Below are 27,138 nucleotides of genomic sequence, written 5' to 3' on the forward strand. Positions count from 1 at the left end.
ATGTATAGAATTCGACCAGTTTTATTATAAGTATAGATAGATAGATGTGGTTGGCCGCTAATGTACAATTTAACTGCTGGTAATGTTTTGGTAACGTTGTGGTCGATAAATATATCGCCAACACAACACCGCACGGTTGAATTTTGCAGTAAAATATGGTCTGTCTGAATTAAACTATTATTTTTCATTCAAATTAGTTTCCGCCCGCGTGTTATTAATGTGTCATTTTAATTATGGTATGGTGTGTAACAAGCCTTAATTTTGAACTCCAGCCGGCCTGTAACTTTGAGTAACTTTAGTGGATATACACAAATCATAGCTATTGTAACGTGATTTCGTATTCTCCTATTTAATGCTACGAGTAACTGACCAAAATTGAGATTGTAGGTACAAAAATTTCGTCCAATGACTACTGACAACCCTTCGTGGATATCATGGAGTAGATAATGGATAATGCCCATTTTCGTTAATAATGGGCTTTACGGAATACGAAAAATGCGGTTGTTATAGAATTAAATATCACGTGTCTCAAACGGTGAAGGAAAACATCGTGAGGAAACCTGCATACCAAAGAAGTTTCTTAATTCTCTGCGTATGTGAAGTCTGCCAATCCGCATTGGGCGAGCGTGGTGGACTATTGGCCTAACTCCTCTAATGGGGATGATGACTAGGTTTGAATATATTGATTTTTCTGATACATTCGGGTAAATAAGGTCAATGTTAACTAATTTATACATAAAAAGGAAAGATTATCTGGATATTTGCAAAATAAATAAGATTATAAAATTTCAAAATCTATTAATTTTTTTTTATCGTAATTAACTGAAAATTTATAGGTACAGTTTTAGCTTCCTTACATTAAATGTGACATTTTTCAATAAATGAACAATTAACATAAACGCACAAATAACAAAGATATTAGTAATTTTGTTTGAACGGCCATACAAACCTAAAGATCAGCGAGCCAACGACGTCACTAAATCGTGCCATTTTGTATGGAGCGTTTTTCAGGGATCCGCGGCAGCGCCGCAAATCTGACCCTTTAAATCCCTGTAGCTCCGAAAGTAATGATCGCAGATAGCCTGTTACTTTTACAAAATTGTTTTGCTATTAGTATACCCTTAATTTATATACAATTTAAAAAACTGTCATCATCCCTATTCTGAGAGGAGTCTCGAGCTCAGCAGTGAGCCGAATATGAGTCGATAATGATGAATTATTCGTCTGATTTAGCAAATAGGCCGTCTGTTGTTTACGTTAATAAAACTTTGCTGTACAGAAAAATATTCATTAATACCTGTTAAGGTGACTGGAAGCCTACGTTTGTATAACAAAAAAAAAAAACAAAAATTGCACGCTATTTCGTTGCGGAACAACAACTTGCAGAGCAATTATTTTTACAGCTTTTGTTCGCTTCTGTTTGTTAGTTGTTTGTAAGGCTTGAAACTGGATAATTATATTTGAGCTATTTCTTGCCATACAATCTGTTTAGGTACTGAAAATGGATCTGTTGTGATAACAATACATAGTTAACCTTAATTTTGCATACTCTGACCTCAGTATTGATTGACGTTGACAAATTGGTACTTACTCTTAGGTTTGTCATTTTTATTTTTATCCCTCGACGCAAAAACGTGGTGTGTTAACGTGTAGTTATTTTCTGTTTGTCTTTTGTGACCAATTTTCATTTAGTTGATTTTGATTGAAATATTTCTTACCCGAGAGTGATGTTTGATAAAAAACTATTCAGCCGTTTAATAAACAATATGATAAAAGAAAAACGGAAAATTTATTAGTTTTTGATGTTTTATTTTATAACTTTTCACTTTTTACCAATTCAGATATTTTTATAGGCCATCAGTTTTTTAAATTTTATTGTTATGTTTATCTTAGATTTATGTCTTATTTGTATTATCTATACTAATGCATAAAGCTGAAAAGTTTGTTTGGTTGAACGCGCTAATCTCAGGAACTACTGGTCTGATTCGAATATTTTTTTAGTGTTAGATAGCTCATCTATCGAGGAAGGCTATAGGCTATATTTTATCCCCGTATTCCTACGGAAACGGAAACCACGCGGGTGAAACCGTACGACGTCAGCTAGTGATAATGTAATTTTTAAAACTTTGTGTAATTCTGATTCCGTTTACATATTTACTTTATATACATAATATATAATTTATTTATATTGGTATAAAAATCAAAAATCAAAATTCATTTATTTCAATTTTGCTTAGTTTACAAGCATTTTTGAAAGGTCAATATAATTATGTTATAATTTAGTTTAATTCAATGGTAATAATTACAGTCGAAAACTTAAAATTAAAGTTACGAGGGTATATTTCAAAATATATATAAATATATTATATACATTTTGAACTCAAATTACGTGGAACGTAGCCAAGACTCCCCATCAGTCCTTGTATGGAAATAATTGACGACTGAGTCGAGAATGTGAACTACTTGGAGCGGTCTTTATTCAGTTTCGTACAAAGGCATTCTTGTTACCCGCTACAACTATGTGTACGAGTTCGCAGTCTCTCTGTACAACACATCTAATCATCAATTTTACTACCAAGTATGTTCATTGTTCACCTCGGGGCGGGATGTCTGCTATTATAGTGTAATGGGGACGCCCGCGACTTCGTCCGCCTTTAGACCTCTTTAATCCGGCCCTATCGCAAAATTCGATCTTAGCGAACATCTACTATCTGTAAACTACCTCCCTACCAAATTTCATCTTTGTACGTCATGCGGTTTTCGAGATTTCGTGATGAATGACATTTCGCATTTATTTATTAAGATTAGCAGACTCCTCGTAGTTTTACGCCCATAGTGCCAATTTCCATGGGAATACAAAGATAAAATATAGCGTTAGTTACTCGCTGATAATGTAGTTTGCCAGTGCTGCAAGAAATTTTAAAATCGTTCCAGTAGTTTTGGAGCCTATTAGTGAAAATACAAAACAAAAAGAATCAAAACTTTCTTTATTGTATTAGTTTAGAAGAGTTAACGTTTTAACGATTTTGAAGTATAAAAAACGCTTGACTTGAGAATTAAGCTGTTGAATGCGTGACGCAAGCGTTACGAAAAGTGTGATCAGGCAACGCGTACGGACTTCGTACAGTGCTAATGCATTCATTATTAAGTAAATTTACTTACTACATAATAATCCTTTGGCACCATTTTCTTTGTAAAGGTACATAAAAGTACTAGTAGTATAAGTAGTTTTGACGGCCTCCGTGGCGCAGTGGTATGCGCGGTGGATTTACAAGACGGAGGTCCTGGGTTCGATTCCCGGCTGGGCAGATTGAGATTTTCTTAATTTGTCCAGGTCTGGCTGGTGGGAGGCTTCGGCCGTGGCTAGTTACCACCCTACCGGCAAAAACGTACCGCCAAGCGATTTAGCGTTCCGGTACGATGCCGCGTAGAAACCGAAAGGGGTGTGGATTTTCATCCTCCTCCTAACAAGTTAGCCCGCTTCCATCTTAGACTGCATCATCACTTACCATCAGGTGAGATTGTAGTCAAGGGCTAACTTGTAAAGAATAAAAAAAAAAAAAAAAAAAACTATCCATTTATTTTCGGAATGAAGAAGAAAAGAGAGATTACTCGTAAAATGTACATAAACATATTATGAGTTTATACTTATAATATGTACAAGTTTATACCTACTTATAACAGTATACACTTAGTTATTCACCTGCACCTTTAGCCGGAGACTGGAAATTTGCAATGAGACCTGAAAAGTATTCACGAAAAACTTTCTTGCAAACATGAACAAAGCTACTAAAGAAGCTCATTCTAACTTTAGTTTGAGATAATTGGGAGTGTCTGTCTCATCCCTATTTCCATTTTAAATGTAATGGCCTGCGCAGACTGTAGACCAGCGGCTTATCCCGAAAAATGTCTTTAGTTTTTGATGTTCACCTAACTCTTTAACCACAATGTGAAATTGGTACCCAAATGATTGTTGTACCACACAATGTTATAAGTATTTTTTTGGATTTGAGTGCCGGACATTGAAATAAACTATGAAAATACATTTTTATTTTCAAAGGAGATGGTCCATTTCGGGTCCACTCTTGTACCCCGTATCATTAAAATTTAAAAAATACAAGGATCTTATTAAAATTTATTAAAGTGAATAAATGTAACTAAATAAAAAGAAATAAACAAAAATAAAACCCAAGTTTTTGAGTTATATCAAGATGGCGCCCTTAGAGCAACAATGACATGACAATTGACAGCAAAAGTCAAATCGATTACTGCATCGAAAACGTCATCAATCCGCTATTATTACCCATAATAGTGTTGCATTTCTTGGGAGATAATGAATATTATGTCGAAGGAATTAAAGTAAATCCGTAGATTTGTATAATCAAAAATAGTTTAGAAAAATATTTTCTTTTATTTCCGCTAGGGTACAATGACTGGACCTGAGCTCCATACAATTTTGGACCATCTCCTTTAATACAATATTGACTTACGATATCCCATGTTCGAAAAAAAAGCAGGCTTACTTAGTCGCGATATGCACAAATATGCGCCGGCATGCGCTGGAGTGTAAACCTCTTTCAAAAATAGTTTGTCAACGGTATCGTCGCTAATGGAATATTCAAATCCCGACGGATGATGCGGTTCCAGTAAGCTGGGGGAAGCTCGCTCGATATCGCAGGGAATTTTTCTCGATTCTCTCTCTTGCAGTCGCACAGTATGCGCTGGCCATATAAATAGATAGGTATATCTGCAGAAGAACCAAAGTCACTGACAACTCAGCGAATCAAGAAGTTGAAATGGCAATGAGCAGGGCACGTAGTTCGAAGAGCCGATGGACGTCGGGGTCCCAAGGTGAAACGTGAATGGTGACCCCGCACCGGAAAACGCAGTATTGGTCAACCACAAGATGGACCGAGTACATCAAGCGGGTTGCAGGGAGCCGCGGGATGCTGGCGGCCCGAAACTGTGGTATTCGGAAGTCTATACAAGAGGCCTATGACCAACAGTGGACGACGGATGATGATGATGATGATGATGATGATGATGATGAATCCGGGAACTTACGCTCCATAACCATTGTTTGACCGTACCTCGTGGAAATTCCCTGAAATTATAACCTCAAATTGGATTGGTAAACTAGAAAACTTTCTCACTTGGAAACTTTGTCCGAAGTTTCCCGCCCACGAGATTACCCGTCTGTCAGAAATGGATTCGGGGTTGATGTTTTATATTGGACTTAACTTTCATGTACAACTAAACAGCTATTCACAGCTAGTTAAATAACTATCTATGTATATTTTGTACAAAGGGAATTGATGGAGACTTTTCGTAATTTTATTATAAGTGTCCTTTGTGTTCACGTTTCATCAAGTTATCAGTTTCTTGGCAACTTATGAAATGATATACTAACCCTACCTTCCATTCAACATAACTTGATCGGATTATTAGGCCAATATCTAGATTCTAAAGGTCTAGATGTCTAATCTTAGCTTTTAATTTTGCTAAAATTTTAAATCGGGCTAGAAATATTTAAGAAGTAGGTATAAAAATTAAAGGATAACCTGCCCTATTTAACCAGTGTGGCCCCGGGTCACAAAGTCTTGGGTTCAAGTTGTTAGTTAGTTGCCTATGAATTACTTAGCTGTTCTATCTTTTAAGTGAAACATTTCAGGAATTTGATGGTGTGTAATACCATCATTTTAATGGTCATTATAGACACAAATATTGTAACTTTAAGCCGCTATTTGTCATTTTAGCAGAGTGGTAAGTCTAAGCTCCACATCCCCACTCCTACTCTTAGTATATCGTCAAAATAGGCCGATAATGATTATATAATTAAAAACCCTACAGTTTTGTAAGCTTGTGTGCAAAGATATTACGAGTACATTAAAAAAGTTTTGTTATAAAAGGTAACTCTCATATTACCGTACGAGCGAACTTTGTATTTTGTCGAAGTACGGCTTACGCTAGGGAGTTGAACATCGCTCGTTCACTTTGCACTATAGCCGAGGGTGGGTCCCCCTATTTTGGCTTTTAGCTGTAAACACATACGCTATATTTATTTTGAATAGAGCTTAGATGCACTGAAACATTCACTAACAATAAAGTGGCAATGGGCTGGTCACATCGCACGCTGTTCCGACAAAAGATGGACAATAGAAACAACCAAATAGAAGGGTTCATCAGGTAAAAGAAAAGTCGGTAGACCGAAGCAGCGATGGGAAGACGATATCGCTCAAGCGGTGGGGATAAATTGTATTGTCAAGCCAAGGACAGGGAAAGGTGGAAAAGGTACATAATATTATTAGCTTTATGAGTATGTCGAAATTGCTATCAAAATTCAATATATTTTTATATTTATTTAAAGATTTTAAAAACTCAGTATATAAGTTCTGTACTTCAAATGATTTCAGAATTCAACAAACGGAGAATTTATAAAATATGCTTGCAATTCCTTTGATTGCTTCTTGTAAACAAAATTCTTGCACAATTCCTCTGTAACTTTTGTTTGAACTTTAACATTTATATATCACACAGTAAGTCATCATCACCATTATCAACCCATATTCGGCTCACTGCTGAGCTCGAGTCTCCTCTAAGAATGAAAGAGGTTAGGTTAGGCGGATTGACAGACTTCACACACGCAGGGAATTAAGAAAATTCTCTGTAAATCTCGAATGAATTCCAATCCGGTCATAATAAAAAAGTTATATTTTGTACATTGTCTTACTCAACAAAATCTCATCATTGCACACATCATGTAAATTAGAGGCATCATTATTAATTTGTATGAAATAAAGGTTGTGAATCCTATTGAAATATTTGAAACGTGTATGCTAGAAAGTGTCTAATTACTCTTGTTTTGAAGATATCTCAGTTGTAAGAATACGGAAAAATGGACCTCGAAATACGCATTACATGGGATTAATATATCTAGTCACTATAAGGGTCTTTGGGACTAACAGCTATGGGGTAAAAACCTAACCGATCTCCTGCAGGGAGTAAACAGAATAGAGAAAAAGTTACGAAGTCAACTTCTGTACACACTCTCAAATATATCCTCTAAAACATCAACAATCTGGCAACCTTCGGTGAAATGAGGACGGGATCATCATAGCCGTAAGTAGCGCCTTGAATTAGAATTGTGGGATCTAAGTGATAAATCACCTTCTCAAAAGACTGTGGGAACTTACACCAATACTGTTACATGACATGTGCTTAATTTATGATGATGAAACAATTATGCCAAAAGTTATTACTGTCGAAACAGCGGTTAAACTAACTTGAACCTAGGTGTAGGACAGGTAACAGACGTGGCAAGAAACGTTAAAAATGCATCTCATGAGTTACTCGACGACCCACTTTCCTCTGTAATGGGTGCTACACTGTACATTTTCTAGTGCCTACTTGTACATTTAAACGAGACCCTACTAGAGAGTTCAAATTCAAATTTAAATTCATTTACTTCAACGAAAGCTTACCTTACGAGCAATTTGAAAGACATCTAGTAGTAAACACTGATACATGTTTACTACTGGTTCGAAAGACAAAGAATGGACAGTCAGATCCATAAATTTATAAACCCTGAAAATTTATTTTGAATCATCAATACATATTAATAAAATTGAAGTGTATGTTTGTGATTTCAAAATAACTGTGTTTTTTAAGCTATTTACACGATCATAAAACATTTTGAATAAGACTTTAACTAGAAGATACAGGATAAACAACATATAGGCTACTTTTTATCCCGAAGAAATCCATGGTTTTGCGGGATTTTTGAAAACTGACACACGCGGACGAAGTCGTAGGCGTCCTCTAGTCTGTAATAATTATATTTTATGTATGTACTACATTTTTAAACGGCTACTACGAATCACGCACCTCAAACAACCTAAAAAAATATTACCTCCAATTTTGTTCGCTATAAATAAATTGAGTGGTGTTATCGAAATTTAAATTGCTCGTATTGGCGGACGGTGAGGCTTTACAAATTGCATCAATAGCTCTAGAATATGCGTTACATGCACCTGGGACCGGACGGCTGACCTCTGACCTCGACCTCACGGAAATGTCACTGCAGCTAATTCCGAACTGAGGTTTCTAAATTTAACTTTTTGTAGGCTTTTTTGGAATGGTCTGGGAGGGAATAATTAAAAGTGAAAATTTTCAAGTACTACTAAGTTTATGTAGTACCTACTTTATTATTAGTATGGAAGTATGCAGATGCATTTTAGAATTATTTATAGAAATGACCATAGGTAGGTACATATGTATGTATAAATAAAATTGAAGTGTGTGAATGTGATTTTAAAACAACTGTGTTTTCACATATGCTTATAATTAATTAAATATCGATTAATGTTTTAATCTTTGTCTGTCTGTTTGATTGGCCGGGCTAATCTTTGGAACTGTTGGACCCATTTGAACGGGAAGATTATTAAAACAACATATACGGTATACGGCTACTTTTTATCCGGGAAAAATCTATGGTTTCCGCGGGATTTGTGAAAAATTGAATCAAGTGGACGAAGTGGCGGGCGTCCGCTAGTATATTATAATAAGACATATCGTACGCAATAAGGTCCGTTTATATCTACAGACATTTAACGTGCCGTGGCAGACAAAATAATATTCTTCTATACAGTGTTTTTTAACGTATTTATATCTATCGGGTCGCGCCCGGCTAGTATTCGTGGAAAGAATATTTCGTCTGTGCGGTTCATGTCTGTAGAGTCCTTTTCATAAAACCTGAACTAAAATTGACTGCGCCTTATACAAATGACAATAAGACCGCCATTACCAAATGACATTAAGACATTAGCGCCGCGTCTGGGGGACTTCTTTCAAGAAAATGACTTTGAGTGTCTCTAGCTACCTGCTGGGCAGTGTGTCTGCGGGTGTCTGCCACGCTACATGTCTGTGACGCAATATGTCTGTAGATATAAAGGGACCTTTATAAATCATAAATTTCACAAAATCTTAAGTAAAGAGCAGAGTTTTCTATAAAGCTTAGACATATTGTACAAGAAGCTTAACCTTCGCTCGCTAACAATAAACGAAGCGACAAAATTAGTTACAGTTGCATACTTATAGAGCTAGGAAGCTCTGCATTGTACATAGCAGCGTGCTAAATGTATCTAAAGAGGAATGTATGTTTAGATGTAGATACATTCCGTGGAGCCAGGAATAGCTGTGGCCAGTATCGATCGGCGTGTTATCCTGCTCTAATAATATCAACAATGTTGGATACTCGCATATTGTTACTAAGTATTGTAATATTGAGCCGTGACAGCCAAGTGGATATACCCTCTGTTTTCGATTCTGTGGGCGTAGGTTTGAATCAGTGCGAGGAATGCACCTCCAACTAAGCTTATTTACATTCTAAGAAACTACGAGTAAATATCACGTGTCCTAAATGGTGAAGAAAAACATAGTGGTTATTCTGCATACCTGAGAACTTTCTCGATTTTCTACGTTGAACGTATGCGAGTTCTGTCTATTGTTCTGTTCTGGACTACTAGTACTATAGGCTAGTTACTAGCCTAACCCCTCTCATTCTGAGAGGAATGTCGGGCTCAACTGTACTGTAAATATCGAACGACACTACTGGAAATTAAAAATTAAAAAAAAAGTCATAGTTACTGGCAATCCTACCTTTTTGTTTGAATCTACAACTTATTCGTTAACCTACGAGCAGTAGTAGTATACGACTATCAAGTCCCTAACTCCATTTTAGACCCTTATACCTAACCCTTTTTTTAATATATTCATCACAGCCAACTTCCGAGAAACGAGGACAATATGCCATCGGATCTCTTTTGATAGCCAATTATAAAGTTTTTGTTTTATGTACAAACATAGAGATAATGTTTTAGCTACGTTTCTCAAATGAGAGAGTCTATGACAGTAGTAGGTACATACGTGTTTCTTTTATTATTACCTTATTATAGTGTTAGCTAAACTGTATTAAGCGCAAATAAATCCCCAAATTTTTATATCATTTACCTATATAAAATTAGGATTTACACACATAAGCTCACTGAATTCCTATATGACGGGAATGTCATCCGATTCGGAATGCGTAATTAAAGTTTGCTAAAAGTGAATCAAAACAAATGCCCCTATTAATATGAAACAAGCGCGTAAAACCGAATAGCTAACCTCTGGCCTCGACCTGGAAAGCTACCGGGAAGGTCACTGCAGTGAGCTCCATTCGTGGAGAATCCACAACACTAATCTAATAAACGAAAACAATTACTTAGGGCGAAGGCTGGTTTATTACTATTGTTCTATAATATTAGAATCTTCCACGAGTGTGTACATTGTATTATTAGAAATGATTAAAAGTTTTTGTGTGCTAAGTATCTACTTCCTGGGATGGTTTCTGACTCCATCTTTGTATTTGTTGTTAGTGAAAGAATAAGAAACCCTTCGACCTAGCTGTCCAGTTAACTACTTATACCACAGGCGATTCGATGCCTGTAAAGAAGGTAAATTCTTGAATGAAAGCCACAAAATTACATATGGAGCTTCTCCCGCTGGGAAAAGTTGCTTCTAACCGCCAACTCTCCCTACAACTCATCTGTGTAGCTTATCAATACAAAAATAGAAATTAGATATTATGAGATAATATGAGAATATTGCATAAAATTTATACTACCCATTAAGACTGCAAAATGCCTTCTCTGGGAATTACCTACTACTTCCAGGCGTTTGTTGTTTTACGACACGAGTGGCCTAGACCCTAATGAGAAATTGTATCCTATGGAGTACAATTAGTAATATCGTGTCACAACAAATGTGCATACAAGCTAAATGATACGGAATAGTAAAATACTGTGTGTCAGAAATTACAATAAATAACGGATAGATATGGTTGGCAGCAAAAATATTAGGTACACTCTTTTTTGTTATGTACAAATGATCAAATAGCACCTATCCAAAAAAATCAGTATTTATACACGCGAACGTAGACGCGGTAATCTGCTAGAAATTATAATAATTCTGAAACTATATATGTATAAGTCGTTTTACTCAGTTAAAAAAATATAAAGCGAAACGCTACGCTTTATGAAGTTTGGCTGTTGGGTCTACCTGTTCGAATTTTGTCAGCCTTGAAACGACGCGTATTGTGAGGAGGTTCCTCACTCTAGAGTCCTGCCGGTTAGGTAGCCGCGTAAGTGGAGGAATGAATCTTTATAACAAAATTAATGGGTAGGTTCCTATTAATTTCTTATATTTTTAATATCAGTTGAAAATTTAAAAAAAAACATAAATACATGGGAGAGAAAATACCTAAAAAGTGAAACTAGAGATGTACCACCAAAGTGAAGCAGAGAAATGCACTCTAGGGCCGAGAGTAGACAGGGGTGAAGCGAATATTGATCTTCGCCCGTCGCGCCTCGGCGTGACCGATCATGACCCCCGAGGGTAGGTAATAACTAATTTACCTTAAACCTAGACTTATAAATAAAGGTATAAATACAACTTATAGTTCTCTTGCAGTAGGTACCTTTCACTTAAGTTACAGAACGAGAGCCTGCGATAGTCAGACTTGCCTCATTTTATCTGCCCAAGTTTATCTAAGTAAAAATACGAACGACGAGCAATTTAGATCTTAGTAGCATTGAAAACTAGTAGCTTACTAACTTCTAGTTCCCATTGGTACTAATTTCAATGATTTCAAAATTTCTGGCGACTGACTAATGTTATTTCACATAATATTCCGACGACAATTTAAATAATAAAATTCCGTTCGGACGAAGGGGACCTTTAACCTCCCAAAACTACCACGATCCAATGGTCTGTTCTGGCATTTACACCAGAGGTAGGTACGCAACGCAAGTACCTAATAGATATTCCTTTAACTTACTACTAGGTAATGTACTAGGTAAAATGCCTAAGGGCGCTTGTAGGTTTCCGTTTTTTTCACCGGATATCGGACCGTGTTTTTTACCGGTGGTGTATTGTTTATAATGAATATGTGTACATGCACCGGACATCGGTCCGGTCATATAAACCATACAACACAGCGAAACCAAAGTGACTTTAATAATACAACCTATTAAAACCTATTAAAGTGACTTTAATAATGAATAATGTATTTCAACGTACCTAGGTACTAATCTCAGAAACTATGAGGCCGATTTGAACCGATCTGATATCTAATCTTCGTATGACAAGGAAATCGTAAAATTATAATATTATGTATTATTATGTTGGAGCAACTTGCTAATTGGCTAGAAGTAGGAGTAGTTAATTAATATGATGTTTAGAAGGCAGCTGGCAGACACAGGCTATTGATGCCTGTAGCACATCGCGACGCGAGAACAGGTTTTTCACATCGCTTGCGCTAGCTAACTTCGAATAATATAAAAACCGAAACAAATTGGAATTTAAGATTATATTAGTTTTTTTAAAATAAAGATCAGATTAAAGCTATGTGCTTTAATCAGACATTTGCACATTTAGTTTGGTATTTTTTTAGTTAACATGGGTACGGTGACAATCTCCTGTATTACGTTCATAATATGTAGGTACTATTATCGTGAATCGCGGCAAACTTTCAAGAGAAACGAACTGTCACCAGCACCATCCTACATGAAACGAAATGTAGTACTTACCTACTCTAAGAGCTGTAAATTCTCAGCCATACCTACTCGTATCTAGCGAGTAGGGACTATGTAATTACAAGACGTATTCGCATGAGAATCCTCTAAGATCGTTTGGCAAAGTCTAGTCTTTAGATAAGTTGAAGTTGAAACATCACTAAACTTCTTCATTCAACTTATGTACCTGAATTGTTCATTTATGAATTTATATTTTTGTAAAATTGATATAAGAATATTGGTTATGTTAAGACTGCCTCGTTGATGCAAGTCGTGAGAATATTTAATTTATAAGAGCATAGTTGATTGATGCCGTTACTCATCATCATCACCATTAAAAACCCATATTCAGCTCACTGTTCAGCATGAGTCTCCTCTCAGAATGAGAGGACCTTAGTCCATCACGCTGGCCCAATGCAGATTGGCAGACTTCACACACGTAGATAATTTAGAAAATTCTCAAATTTCTTAAAATGCACATAACTGCAAAGTTGGAGGTGCATGACCCGGACCGGATTTGGACTTGACGGATCGAAGACAGAAGTGATAACCACTCAGCTTTTAGCGATGTCTGTTCTGTGGGGCTATCACGTCTATGCCGTAATTGTCCACGATATATTTTAAAGTAGAGCTCCTTTTTTAAAGTGCTAAAGTTAGGTTTATATTTCTTTAATTTTAATGATCATATATGATCCATGATTTTTAATTCGCTAACTAATCGCCATCGCAGCGATGTGTTACAAGCCTTAGACGTGAAACTGAAACGTGAATTTTCTCATTCAGTAACCGGATAGTTAGAGAGACAGTCGTCCGGTAATTTTGCGGTTGCTGTTTATAAATCAGATTATCTGTTTGTTACGTACCTACATATTAAATGTAACAGTAAATAGTATCGTAATCAAGAAAAAACCTTTTTTGTACTAAATATATTTTTTGATAGAGTTAGTATTTTTTCGGCTGGCAATCATTATTGTGTAAACGTCAATTTTAAATAAAGTAATGTGTCATGAATTTGTAACTCATTTTTCAACTTATCAAGAAATTAAAAAAGGCGTACGCAGTGAAAATTGTGAAAGAGATGTGCTGTTTGGCAATTTTTTATTAAAAAATATATATATTTGTTAGAATTGTGTATTAAATTGATAAAATGGAGGACGATATTAACAAGCCGTACAAAATTTGTGACGTGAATCGTGAAAAGAAGAAAGGTATTGTCGCGTCTTCCTTGGAGGATTTAATAAACAAAGTGCCGGATAAATTGGGTCTGCCGTCAGAACATCTCACCGTAGTGCTGGAGTACGATGGGACCGAAGTCGATGACGAAGAGTACTTTTCTACATTGGACCCGGATACGTCACTAATGATTTTACATGGTAATGAGAAGTGGGCACCGAATATGCCGAAATGCCAAGTATCCTTAGATCAGACGGACGACGTGGCGCTGGGTGATAAGGCACAGGTCGCGAGCTTGGTTGGTCGCTTGCAACACAATCTGTGTCACATTTCTTTATTAGGCGGACAGGATCTAGAACTGCTATCAGACATGGATCCTGATAGCTTGGCCGACATTGTGACTGACAGGGACAACAGGATAATCTTAGAACACATAAAAGAGGCTTCTGGAAGGTAATTTGAGCAAAGTACTATCATCTCTTTATTTATTGAATACTCATTTGTAAAGGACATGTAAAACAAAAACATTTAAAACACAAACACAATTTGTTAAAAGTAGACTATGAAAGCCCTTATAGCTGAGTATTGCCAAACTTCTAATGCTTTCAACATGAGGTATATGACAAGGTATATTGTTTTTATACATCACACATGTTGTAATGTAACTATGCAGTCTGGCGAGTCACAGTGTTAAAATACATAGACTGTGTTTGTAATTAAAATGTGTAGTATTTCAGAGACCTACATGTTTTGAAATACTTACAAGAACAATACTTGTTCTTTATCATAGTGGATGTGCATTATACTTATGTATTTGTTATTTAGCAGCCCTGTGTTGGAAAGCTGATGATGTTACACCCTGTGCCTCAGAGGTCACGTTAAGCTCTACAGCTTATATATATATGTGCAGGGTAGTTGTTACAAAGTCTTACATTATCACCCTTAGTGTGGGTAGAAAAGACGTAAAATGGTTGAAGAAGTGCAGTGATAGATCCACCCTAAGCCGATCAACTCATATTGGAGCAGATAGTGGGTCTAAGCTTGAAATCTCCTATAAGAAAGCAAGCCTGGCTCAGTTCTAATAAGCCATTTCTACAGGCTGTTAGTGATGATATGTTAATAATTTTAATACATATTACAATTTCTAAATTACAGGATATTATTAGAGAAGCGTCAAGCTCAAGATGCCATGGAACTGTTGAAGCTGTATCATCAAAGTGTTTCCAATGGCACTGAAGATGTTTCACCACCTAACCAAGAAAGAGTGTAGACCACAAGATCTACAATATCCTACTTAGCCCTCAATAATTTATTTTTAGGGATGGTAACACTCAAAAGTTTACAAAACGTTTAATTTAGACGTAACTATAAAAACTGTTGCCAAATACATACATTTAGATAAACTTTACTTCAATTTGGATATACTCTCTCAAATTAACTGTAAGTATAAATTTAGCATTCATAGAAATACAATATAAATACGAGTACACCAATTGAATGAGGCCTTTTTTTAAGGAAATACTGGATTTGTATAACCATTATTTGATTGCCAATACTTGATACATTTTTTAAACTTTATATAATATGCTTATTCAGATAGATTTAATATAAATTGTATGATATAGATTTTAATTATTATCATCCCATAACAATATTCAATATATTTGGATAGGTAAAACATAGCATTTACTTCCATTATATTATAATATAGTATTTAATGTGTGCAAATATATTATGTTGGTGTAGTAATAAAGTAACTGTAAGGATCTAATCTTATGAATAGGAGCTATAGTGAAAATGGTCATTGAAGGTGAAATTCTAAAACAATGGTATTATAAGGTTACTAAAGCACAATTTTTCTGCCATATCTGGGGCAAAAACTGCACAGTGTGAATAGCACATTTTCTTTACTTATGAATAGTAAAATAATATTGATATTGCAATTTCAAATATCTCTTAAGTATTTTTCAATGAAAAGTTTTAATAGATTTTGAAATACCTAGGTAGTGGTTTATTTATACTCGTAATACTGTTTATGTTATATTACCTTTATATTATTTTATATAATATTATTTACTACATACAAAATAATATAAAGTTTTTCAGTTACATATAAGCAGTTTTTAAAACCTTATGATTTTTAGTAAAAAAAAACAATATGTAATTAGATATAAAAGTAATATATCAGACAATAGAAATGCTAGAATTTAAGCTTGCTATTTATAGTTTTTAGTTTATTTTACTCATTTGTAAACTTTTGAGAGTCTAATTGCTACAAGGTTGATGATCAACATCAATTTAAAAGACTGATAGTTGGTAAATTTAATTTTTTTATATAGTTTTACCCCTAGAATAAGATTAATTCATTTAATTCCAAATTTGCTCAAACATTTTACAAGTATTAAATAAGTTTACCTAAGTTTAACTCCACTGCCGTAAAAAAAATGTAACATAAACCAACATCCTGTTGCTCACTGTAGTTAAGCAAAGGAATTGCAATATCTAACAGAGTTACAAAATACATCATATTTTATTTTATTACTTATATTTAATCATAGCAACTGGAATAGCATCAAAGAATTGATTTCAACTAACTTCACATTAACTCTGAAGCAACCTAATAAAAACTTCATTAAAAAATTATGCACCCTGTAAACAAATTGACATGCAATTAAAATAACATACATTCGTTAAGATCTCTCTAAGTCCATTTTAAAGCACTTGCATTAGTCATAATTTAGAATTTTAAGGTAATACTGTAGTGTTTATTGCAGTGGGATGTTATTACATATAAGTCTCACAAAAATGGCTCAATCTGGCTCAAGTATTGGATTAAACCTGTAGAGGTAACAACATCTCACTGATATTTTTTGTTTATATTAAAATTCATAGTTAAGTATTAACAAATAGTGTTTCTATCTCCAAGATCTAGAGATAGATATTTGTGTAATTCGTCTTAAGAACCCATCCATAAAGTCTCCATACAGGCACTCATATTTACAGAGAAAGCCTTCAATATAGTAATTTTATTTTGGGGCAGTTTGTACTGTCGACAACGGAGTGGTTCTGGATTAGATCCCTAGGTCAGCACAGGTATCTGTTTTTAAAATGTGCTCATATCTGTTTGCCTACCAATTTAGCATTCCAGTGCAAATGCCCTGTAGAAATTTATCACAGATATACAATAAAAAAACTGTATTCTTTACAAACTGAATACCATCTTGAAAATAAGATAATTGATGCGACGACGACATAATATTTCATCAAGAGAAAAAGATTTATTGACTATATCAACCAATATCACTTTCTCGATTCAGCAGAATCGAAAATGATTTTTTCGATGCCGCCGCTATTGTCGGCAATCTATTTTTGACTTTACTTGCATCGTAAACTTACACTTGAGATTGCAGTGTTAACTTGTGGAGAAATTAAAAATAAGTTACTAACTTACAAAAAAAATTCCAAATTGTGATTTCATAAAATGAGCTCTTTATATCCTATACTTTTATTGTTGAGTTGGTTCAAACAAACAATTCAAAATATAACTGATGTTCAGTCTGAAGTTTTTATTATTGTATGCAGTTGGACTGATTTGATTGGTTCAAACAAACAATTCAAAATATAACTGATGTTCAGTCTGAAGTGTGTAATATTGTATGCAGTTGGACTGATTTGATTGGTTCAAACATACAATTCAAAATTTAACTGATGTTTAGTCTGAAGTTTGTATTATCATATGCAGTTGGACTGATTTAATTGGTTCAAACAAACAATTCAAAATATAACTGATGTTCAGTCTGAAGTTTGTATTATCATATGCAGTTGGTTGGTTGGTTCAAATTTAGAATAAATCATTTTGTTTGAATTGTAACACCAACATATTGGAGTTTTCAAACCATTTTTGGAAATCTGTTTAAGAACAGATGTGGGGACATGCATACATGTTAGTCACACATACATACAGATTTGCCAACACATCATATTAAAATGAAACTGAGTGTGTTTTCCCGCACCAACAGAGCTACTCTCCCAGGGCATCAGAGCACATTCTTTTTAAGTCTAAATTATCTTCACTTTAATTAATTGGTGAAATAAAACTAACATGTATGCAGGTCCCTACACATACATATACATAATACAGAAAGCAAATATGAAAGCAAGAAACAGGATTGGGGCACTTGATGCTAGTAACATTCAATGATGTACCCTCATTATCACTAATCAGGGTCTTATCACTGTAATAAACAACCTACAAATAATATTATTCATTTATTGTTAAAATATTGATATATCGTATTTAGACTATGTCCTATATATTTGTAGTCACTTTTTTACACCCAGATATTGAAGTATAATGTGTGAATAGTTGTAGATGAAATAAACGAAGGCTGTAATGGAATTAGACAGTTAGAAAGTACCCCATTATTCTGTAAAAACAATTCCCAAGCAAGTAATACAAGCTTATGCCTAATTGTGGAATTGAATTTCTTTGTTTCTCTTATATTTGTTGTGCACAAATAAAGCATTTAGGTAACTTGTGCTGAGGACTTTTTATTTATTTCATACTTACTTGTACCTACAATGCTTGTATAGTTATTGTGGGTCTATTTCACAAAATCTTTTATTTAAAACCACCAAATCACACCAGAAATCCTTATTATCTGATTTATAATTTGTCTTACCTCTTCATGGCAGAAAATAATTCTATAAACATAACTAACATTCCTTAAGACCACAGTATAAAAGTGAATAAATATTATGACCAACTAAAATCGGCTGTGGTTAGTTTGTATTCTGTAGAAGTGAGTGCAAAAGAATTACCAGAACAACCTCTTATTTAAGTTGGTTAAAGACCTTGCCCTCACTAAAACTTTTTTTTTATTTATTCTTTACAAGTTAGCCCTTGACTACAATCTCACCTGATGGTAAGTGATGATGCAATCTAAGATGGAAGTGGGCTAACTTGTTAGGAGGAGGATGAAAATTCACACCACTTTTGGTTTCTACACAACATCATACAGGAACGCTAAATGGCTTGGCGGTATGTCTGTCGGTAGGGTGGTAATAGTAGTGGTCAAAATATTTGTCAACTAACTGTAAACAATGCAAACAATTGTTGGAATTAATTGGCTACTCTGACATTGTGCACTGTGCAGCTTATTATTCTTCATCTTCATATGTTCATAGTGGACTCAAATTTTTAGCGCAGTCAGACAATCAATACCTAAAGAAGCTAAAGGAATTTAAGATAATAAATAAAATAATCAAACATCTTGGTTTAGTTTTTCATTTAATAAATTACAAACAGTAAATTACAGAATCACAATTACAGTTATTAGGTTCACATTGTGTATCAATTTGAATTTGAGATTTTGTTCATGCAGCCACTTATGCAAGAAAAATAGAACACATTTAAGTTTTCACAATAACATACATATATTATAATACGAAGAAATTGATTCACTGAACGAAAATGTTTCAGACAATAAATGACTTACAAATAATAATATTAGCTGATCAATTTGAACAGCTGAAGCTTACAGAACAGTGCAAGAACTTTTCTCTCTGAAAGGATTGACTTTCTGACTGGAAAATCCGACGAGTAGACAATCCTCCTGTTCGTGTTCATTTATGAATCGTACTATGTCGGATACAGCCACAGAAACGGGAATCCGTTTTATCGAAGCCTCCCGTCTCAGCTGCTCTGTAACAGCGCGTTGCTGTTGCAAAGTCGATACCATCATATCCATAACGGCAGTGTCTGATAGGCCTATGTTGAAAGCTAAATCCAACTATACTGTCCTCGCAAAACAGGGCGTATCCCTCACCACTCTATGGCGACACTGAAAATAAAATAAACATTGTTATACAGAAACGTGCAACTTGTTTTAATGAGGCTTATAATAATAGTAACTTACATTAAGAAGATGTAGAAGATTATGTATTAATGCGATTATTTCTTTGCCAACTTTATTAATTAAAATGTAATTTAATTTTCTTGGCTGTCAATGATTCTATTGAAAATTTTTCAGATGTCACTGTCAATGTCAATTTTCCGTCAAATGTTTTTTAGTGCCACAGAGTAAAATATTACTCTACTCTACTCTACGGCACTGGCCCGCTTTAAAAAAAATCATACATTAGTACATTCCCGTTTGGATACTTGCAATTTTATTTTTATATTATGTAACACTGTAGCAATTTTGTTTGCCTTAATTTGCCTCTATGAATCAAATTGTAGACGCTTAATAATTTTTCTAATTACGTGAAGACAAAATATTTCGGTGGCTGGATCTCATGTGACTTTTTACGTATATAATTTATAAGTGAAATCATAGATTTACGATTCGGTACAAGTACGAAATGTTTTAATCATAGAATAACTTTATCTTTCGTCCTCCTAAGACATTCATGACATTAACTTAGAGACCAAGAACTCACAAAGTAATTCAAGAATATTTTTTCACAATAATTGGTCCTAAAGATTAAGATTCCACAGTAGCCAATAAATTAAAAAAACTATATCTCTGTCAAATTGTCAATGTCACTGTCACTGTCAGTCTTTCTGTCTCTTCTGTCATACACAACCCAATACATGCTCCACCACTTCGAGAATTCTGAATTACATTATTAAACCTATTGAGGTAATTTTTTTGTACTTTTTATAATACAAAATGTTAATAATAAATATTTTAGTCATTACCTATCATTGTTGTGCTAAACAAATATTGTAAATAAATTTACTTACAGCAACTTTTTATCAAAGACAAGGCAAGGCACCTAAAATGGAAGGCGACGGAGCCGAAAATTCGAAGTCGTTTTCCGGAATACCAGAAGCGGTTTTTGTAGTAAGTGCCAATAAAATATTAACACTTGCATTTTTTAATGTAATTCTTTATTCTATTAGAATATTCAGTTAAAGTAAAAATAATATGGAAGTAAAATGTAACCTCATTACACCGACACCTGGTTCTGTAAATTCATACAAATGGTACATTTTCAAGTTCATTGAAACTGTTTTACGCTTTAAAACATTCCAGCCCAAAGAAATTCTTGTTTATTAAAATAAAACTAACAGGTAGACTCATACTTATACACATAATGATAAAACCCAATTTGAATTTTCAACCCACACATTCTCTAGCCATCAGTAGAACTTTAAGTATTAAACTTTTTTTTCCACATTTTAAACCCAGATATGATAAATTAGGTGTTTTTTGTCATAGCCTTTGTAATGATGCTTAGGTAGTGCCATAAGTGTCACATAAGTAACAAATGGTTTAGAATTTGACACTTATTTGTTAGATAAGTGACAATTAAAATAATTTCAGGATAATGTAGATGAGTTCATGAGCTTGCCGGAAAATACTGAAGGTGTTGACAAAGTATTGAGGAGGTTAGATGAGCAACATGGAAAATACAAATTCATGGAATACACATTGAACACAAAAAGAAGGCGCCTTAGGCAGCAAATACCAGATCTTGCAAGATCATTAGATATGATTGAAAAATTAAATGCTCAGAAAGAAGATATGGACACACAATTTCTTTTGAGTGACCAAGTATTTGTAAAGGTAACCTTGCTTTTTTTTGAACTCTGATTTATTATTATATTTATCAATCAATGTATGTACTAGTATTTTGAAAATGTTTTGCTTCCTATATTTTTTGAAGCATGATTTTTGTTGTAGTCCTAGTAGGAGTAGGTAGTGTCCTTGTCATCATTTGAAAACTAAAATTTAACCAAAAACATTGTGATTTATTCACAGGCTAATTTAAAACCAACAAAAACTGTATATTTATGGCTTGGAGCTAACGTGATGTTGGAATACTCATTAGAAGATGCTGAAAATCTGCTAAGAACAAATATGGCAACAGCTAAGAAAAATCTATCTTGTGTTGAGCATGATTTAGATTTTTTAAGGTATGTATAATACTCATAAGAGACTCACTGCACTGACAAATGTATATATAATAATTATTTGTATTTGATCAATTATAAGCATGTTGCCGTACCCATGCTATCTGAAAAACACTTTACAGTACTTTGTTGTTTTAAGCCAAAACATTATTTAAACAGTTTTTGACATGTAAAACAAGAAGAAAGTGTTGCATTTATGTGCCTTGACAGCATAACGAGTTGATGATTTGTTAAATAACCAATTTTAGCTGACTAAATAAAGAAATGATTCAATGGCTGTACAGTGTAGAAAAACATCCTAAAAGGGTTATAAAATCTACAGCTTGACTATGTCATAGCGGAGTAGAAGTTGTCAGCTTGACAGTGTAAAGCTTGTAACTTCGACTCTGACAGTTTACACTGATAGTCTTCAAATTCTCAAGTTTACAGTCTTTATTTTATTTACTGAAAAATAGGAATTTCTTCAATTTGAATAATTGTCAATTGTGTTATTGATCTTGAAAAAATAATCTAAAAAGTATGGGGATCCTATACTCACATATGTTCTGGGTGGTATATTAAGAGGGTGTGGTAGGTTGGACAAGGAAATTGTTGGTTTTTTTGACATTTTTGATTAATTGGTACTGTCCAGTTAGTGAAGTATCATAAAATGCAGTACAACCACAGCTAATAGATTTAACAATAAAATAAAACAGATATTTAGTAAATGATATTGAATAATACATATTATAAATGAAATAACATATGACATATTTTGTTATATCTAAATTAATAAATTATTTACTATATTCTTAAAAAATCATCATAAAATTGGTTAAGTTTTAGTCAATATCTCTTATTATTATAACAAAATACTACTTAATAAGCTGATGGGCATAGAAGCAAATAAAATTGAGATAAAAATATTTTTTGTTTTCAGGGATCAGTGGACAACCACAGAAGTAAATATGGCTAGAGTATATAATTGGGATGTGAAGAGACGCCAAGCGGCTAAAGCTTCTAGTTAATTCATAAAATATATCTGAACCATCACATTAACTTTCTTTTCACATTTTGTTTACAGTTTCACTAGCAAAATTGGAATGACGCTGTTCATTTAATAATTTATAAATAAGTCATTAGATTCTTACTAAGTTTTAATTACTTGGTTTCTTATTTTTTTATTGTTTAATTACTAGATTTGCTTTTATATTTTTTGTCTAGTGTTTGTGAGTATTAAACATTAAATAATTCTATACCTAATTTGAAATATTTTTATATCTTTATCAGATATATTAAAAATCCATTAATGATGCTGTAGATCACAGATCCCTTCAAAATGGTAACACTTTAGATAATGGTACAACTTATAGAAGTGGAACTTGTAAGTACCCTTGGTATTAAGTATAGGAAATAAAAATGGAGAGGATCTACTTATAATAGAAATGTGTTAGCTAGATAATTTGAATTTTTAAACCTAATTATTTGTTTAAACTTTGTTTCAATAGTGCTTGTAAAGTAAGCCTAATGAAATAAATAATTTTGAATTTGATTTTTTTTGAGTTGAGTCAGTTCCTTCTATCATAGAGCTATTGAGACTAGTACCAACTTAGTTTAAATTCTTACCTTAGATGTATGATAAATACCGTTACCGTCTAACTTTTGCAGGATAGAGTTTTACCTTATTGATTTTAATACTAAAATTTATACCCTTTCAATGTACGTGGGGAAGTCCTCTTGGATACCTTTTCTCCACTGAGAGGCAAGAAGAGATAAATTATAGTTATACCAGTTATACCCTAGGCCTAGATCAAAGATCCTCTCCACTGTGTCGTCGGATTTCTAAGTGCACCAACTGTGGAGCCATCTTTAAAAGTCGAGCGTTCCAAGGTCACGCGTGTTTAAAACGCCCGATTACATTAAAATGTACTATAGGAGCTATTTAAATATATTTTTTTGTTGGAATTGTTATTAAACAAGCTAATTTTAATTAATAAATGTAATAATGCAGTAAAAACAAGTAATTTTCAATAAAATTTTGAAATCCGAACGCGCGATAGTTGCCCGACTGTCGCACACAGGGTGTAATCAGTCTGTACATTACGACTTCAGTACAAATTGCATATGCCTCCTTAATTCCCTATTTGCTCAATAGATGGCGCTTTAAGGCACTTTGACCAGCAGGATTCTGAGGTAATCTTAAGCCAGGTATTAAAAAAAAAATATATAACCTTGTGCGGCTTGTGACATTTTGTTTAATTTTGTAGACGAAACGGTTTTATTTCGTCTGCTTTCTTCATAGTGTTTTTGGTGTGATTTTGGTGACTGTTATAAATCGTTTTGACCTGTGCTTTACTTTGGATTCCGAGAACTCTGTTATATATGTTTTGTCTTGAAATTTAGTAGAGTTCTTTTTTATTTTTTCGTGCAGATTTTTTACATTTGATTTGTGTAAGTCAACAAATATTTATTGTTAAGCGGTACTACTAGAGGTTTTGACGAAGATGACTCTATTCAAAGAGACGGAGTTGTTTATGTTCACAAAAGCAGAAACAATAAATAATTATATGTATCCCATTTGTGTTTTTATTATTTGTATCCGAATTCCTAAATAAAATAATAGAATTAAAGAACAGTAAATACTAGTAGGTAAACATTATGTTTATGTCTCTATGGATACAGGTATATATACGTAATTCGACGCTCATTTTATACTTATGGGTATATATTATAATTGGTGTAGTTCTCTATCTGCTCACATGATGGCGCTAAGCGGAGATGGCATCTGAGGACTCTATAACCTATATTCAATGTACTCTATGTGTAATGTAGTCTTATTCTATATGTTCCTTGGTCATTAGTCATTACTCAATGCAAACGAGTACATTGATTTGATCATTTGTATCAGGGTGTAATCAGTCTGTACATTACGACCTCAGTACAAATTGCATATGCCTCATTAATTCCCTATTTGCTCAATAGATGGCGCTTTAAGCCACTTTGACCAACAGGATTCTGAGGTAATCTTAAGCCAGGTATTAAAAAAAAAATTATAACCTTGTGCGGCTTGTGACATTTTGTTTAATTTTGTAGACGAAACGGTTTTATTTCTTCTGCTTTCTTCATGGTGTTTTTTTGCGTTGATCTTTCCCGACGACCTGGCTTTTATTATGGATTTTGGTGACTGTTATAAATCGTTTTGACCTGTGCTTTACTTTGGATTCCGAGAACTCTGTTATATATGTCTTGTCTTGAGATTTAGTAGAGTTCTTTTTTTATTTTTTCGTGCAGATTTTTTACATTTAATTGGTGTAAGTCAACAAATATATTTGGTAAGCAGTACCACTAGAGGTTTTGACGAAGATGACTCTATTCAAAGAGACGGAGTTGTTTATGTTCACAAAAGGAGAAATAATAAATAATTATATGTATCCTATTTGTGTTTTTATTATTTGTGTCCGAATTCCTAAATAAAATAATAGAATTAAAGAACAGTTTATACTAGTAGGTAAACATTATGTTTATGTCTCTATGGATATAGGTTTATATACGTAATTCGACGCTCATTTTATACTTATGGGTATATATTATAATTGGTGTAGTTCTCTATTTGCTCACATGATGGCGCTAAGCGGAGATGGCATCTGAGGACTCTATACCCTATATTCAATGTACTCTATGGTCGCACAAAACGCGCTATAATTTAAATTTTTACCTTTATTTCTAGATTGTCTTTGGTTTTTTACTTTTTCTATACATTATTTTACTCTACCAAAGAATAAAACACTCCTAATGTACAAAGATTAAAAAAAAATATGATTTTGAAATCCTCGTCTGTAGACCGCGCTCCTAGAGCGCGGTTTTAAAAACTGTCAGTACTAATCACAGACGTGTTTTGTACAGGTTATGAGTGATTATATGCCATCCTTGTTCTTTTTACTACATGTGAAATAAGTTAGAGTGTGACAAGAATAGGTTAAAACAACAAAAAAAAGGTCAAAATGATATGAGTATGAAATCAATCTTTAGAAGCTTGATCCACACACAGGTGTTTCAAAATCAATCTTCTCAAGCGTGATACACACACGAGGGGATATATTACTACAACTACAGGCTACAACTGTATTTTTTATCCAAGAAAAGTTCATGCTATGGTTACTGCAGGAAATTAAGCTACATGTTCATATTCATTTTTTACATAATCTATGGTACACAGTTCACCTGGAAAATTATAAATAGCTTATGGCCTAGTTTGGACTTCATTAGTATTTTAGTTTAATAGGAACAATTTTTGTATTTACCGCCCAAAAATCGTTCGTACTCGACTAAAATACTAAAGTAGTCCGAACTAGGCCTAATATGCCGTACAAACTACTTTAGTATTTTAGTCGAATACAAACAATTTATGGATTTACCGCCCAAAAATTGGTCACACTCCATTAAAATACTACGGTAGTCTGTACACGGCCTGTAATAGTCAATAGATCGTAGACGGAAAATTAAGTGTTAGTTTAATTTTTCTGTCTACGATCTATTTACTATTACAGGCCACTAAGCGATCCTAACGATCACGTTCACGACCACACTTTTTCCCGTTTCACTTGATAATATTGCTTTCGACTATTGCAATCAATTAACACAAAAAGCTCTCTAAAAATGCCGGTTTGTGTTAGTTATATGGCAAAAACTTGTTTTTTGAGGGAGACGAGGTAAACATGATCTAAGAGGTAAACTAACACATCGAAAATATTTAACAGCAATAAATATACTGTGTCCATAACATACACTACACACAACTATAAATTTGATTCGCAATAAACACACATGTAATTTTTACACAGGCTTACAAATAGATCATCGTTTTTTATGCCATTCAACTATACACACCGGCATTTTTAGGAAGCTACGACACACGACGAAAACGATTACAACAATGAATCATCGATTCTGCAAGTTTTTATAAACGCATTAGATCATTGATCTTTGCCAGAGGGGTAACGGTTAGCGAGGCAGGTCCTGTTATTAATGGTCGTAGACTACACCACACTACACGCAATCCTCATTGTGTCTTTTATATGAGTGGAAAGACGATTACGGTGTTTATTTTTTGATAAAGGTCATTGTCGAAAATGAAGCTTAACATAATATAGATATAATATATCTTATATAGATATAATATATCTTGAAGAAAATATGGTTAAAATAAATTGTACACAGTCTTGTAACGATTTATACTTGCTAAATGCATTTAACGAAAATTCTATGTACTCCTGTTTTGCACGGTACTCAATGAAACTAGCTTTTTTACTAGATTTACTTTGTCGCGGGCCGCACAAATAATGCATGCTATTTGACGACCACGGCTCTATGCTTTATACTCTTCAACCAAATAATTCCTCTATGTTTATACTTTACTAGCGGACGCCCGCGACTTCGTCCGCGTGAAATTCGATG

The 27,138-nt window shown here is 33.8% G+C and overlaps 4 protein-coding genes across 4 annotated transcripts in view; 3 read left to right on the forward strand and 1 right to left on the reverse strand.

Annotated features, from left to right (window-relative positions):
- LOC112043087 (ATP synthase subunit O, mitochondrial) overlaps positions 1–27,138 on the forward strand; it is a 385,841-nt gene that overhangs the window by 257,279 nt on the left and 101,424 nt on the right. The window lies entirely within an intron of this gene.
- On the forward strand, positions 12,640–18,324 carry LOC112043094 (DNA fragmentation factor subunit alpha). The gene is made up of 2 exons (XM_052884920.1): positions 12,640–14,237; positions 14,940–18,324. Exons 1-2 carry the CDS (start codon positions 13,759–13,761, stop codon positions 15,052–15,054), a joined length of 594 nt encoding a protein of 197 aa, XP_052740880.1. The 5' UTR covers positions 12,640–13,758; the 3' UTR covers positions 15,055–18,324.
- On the reverse strand, positions 19,056–19,861 carry LOC112043095 (guanine nucleotide-binding protein subunit gamma-1). The gene is made up of 2 exons (XM_024078367.2): positions 19,703–19,861; positions 19,056–19,627 (listed from the first exon to the last, which is right to left on the reverse strand). Exon 2 carries the CDS (start codon positions 19,532–19,534, stop codon positions 19,322–19,324), a length of 213 nt encoding a protein of 70 aa, XP_023934135.1. The 5' UTR covers positions 19,535–19,627; positions 19,703–19,861; the 3' UTR covers positions 19,056–19,321.
- Positions 20,382–23,170, forward strand: LOC112043093 (prefoldin subunit 3). Its single transcript, XM_024078361.2, has 5 exons — positions 20,382–20,428; positions 20,535–20,632; positions 21,116–21,358; positions 21,554–21,708; positions 22,625–23,170. The coding sequence occupies exons 2-5, from the start codon at positions 20,570–20,572 to the stop codon at positions 22,710–22,712; spliced, it is 549 nt and encodes a 182-aa protein (XP_023934129.1). The 5' UTR covers positions 20,382–20,428; positions 20,535–20,569; the 3' UTR covers positions 22,713–23,170.

Source organism: Bicyclus anynana, chromosome 13, assembly GCF_947172395.1.
Source record: "Bicyclus anynana chromosome 13, ilBicAnyn1.1, whole genome shotgun sequence".
NCBI classification, from domain to species: domain Eukaryota; kingdom Metazoa; phylum Arthropoda; class Insecta; order Lepidoptera; family Nymphalidae; genus Bicyclus; species Bicyclus anynana.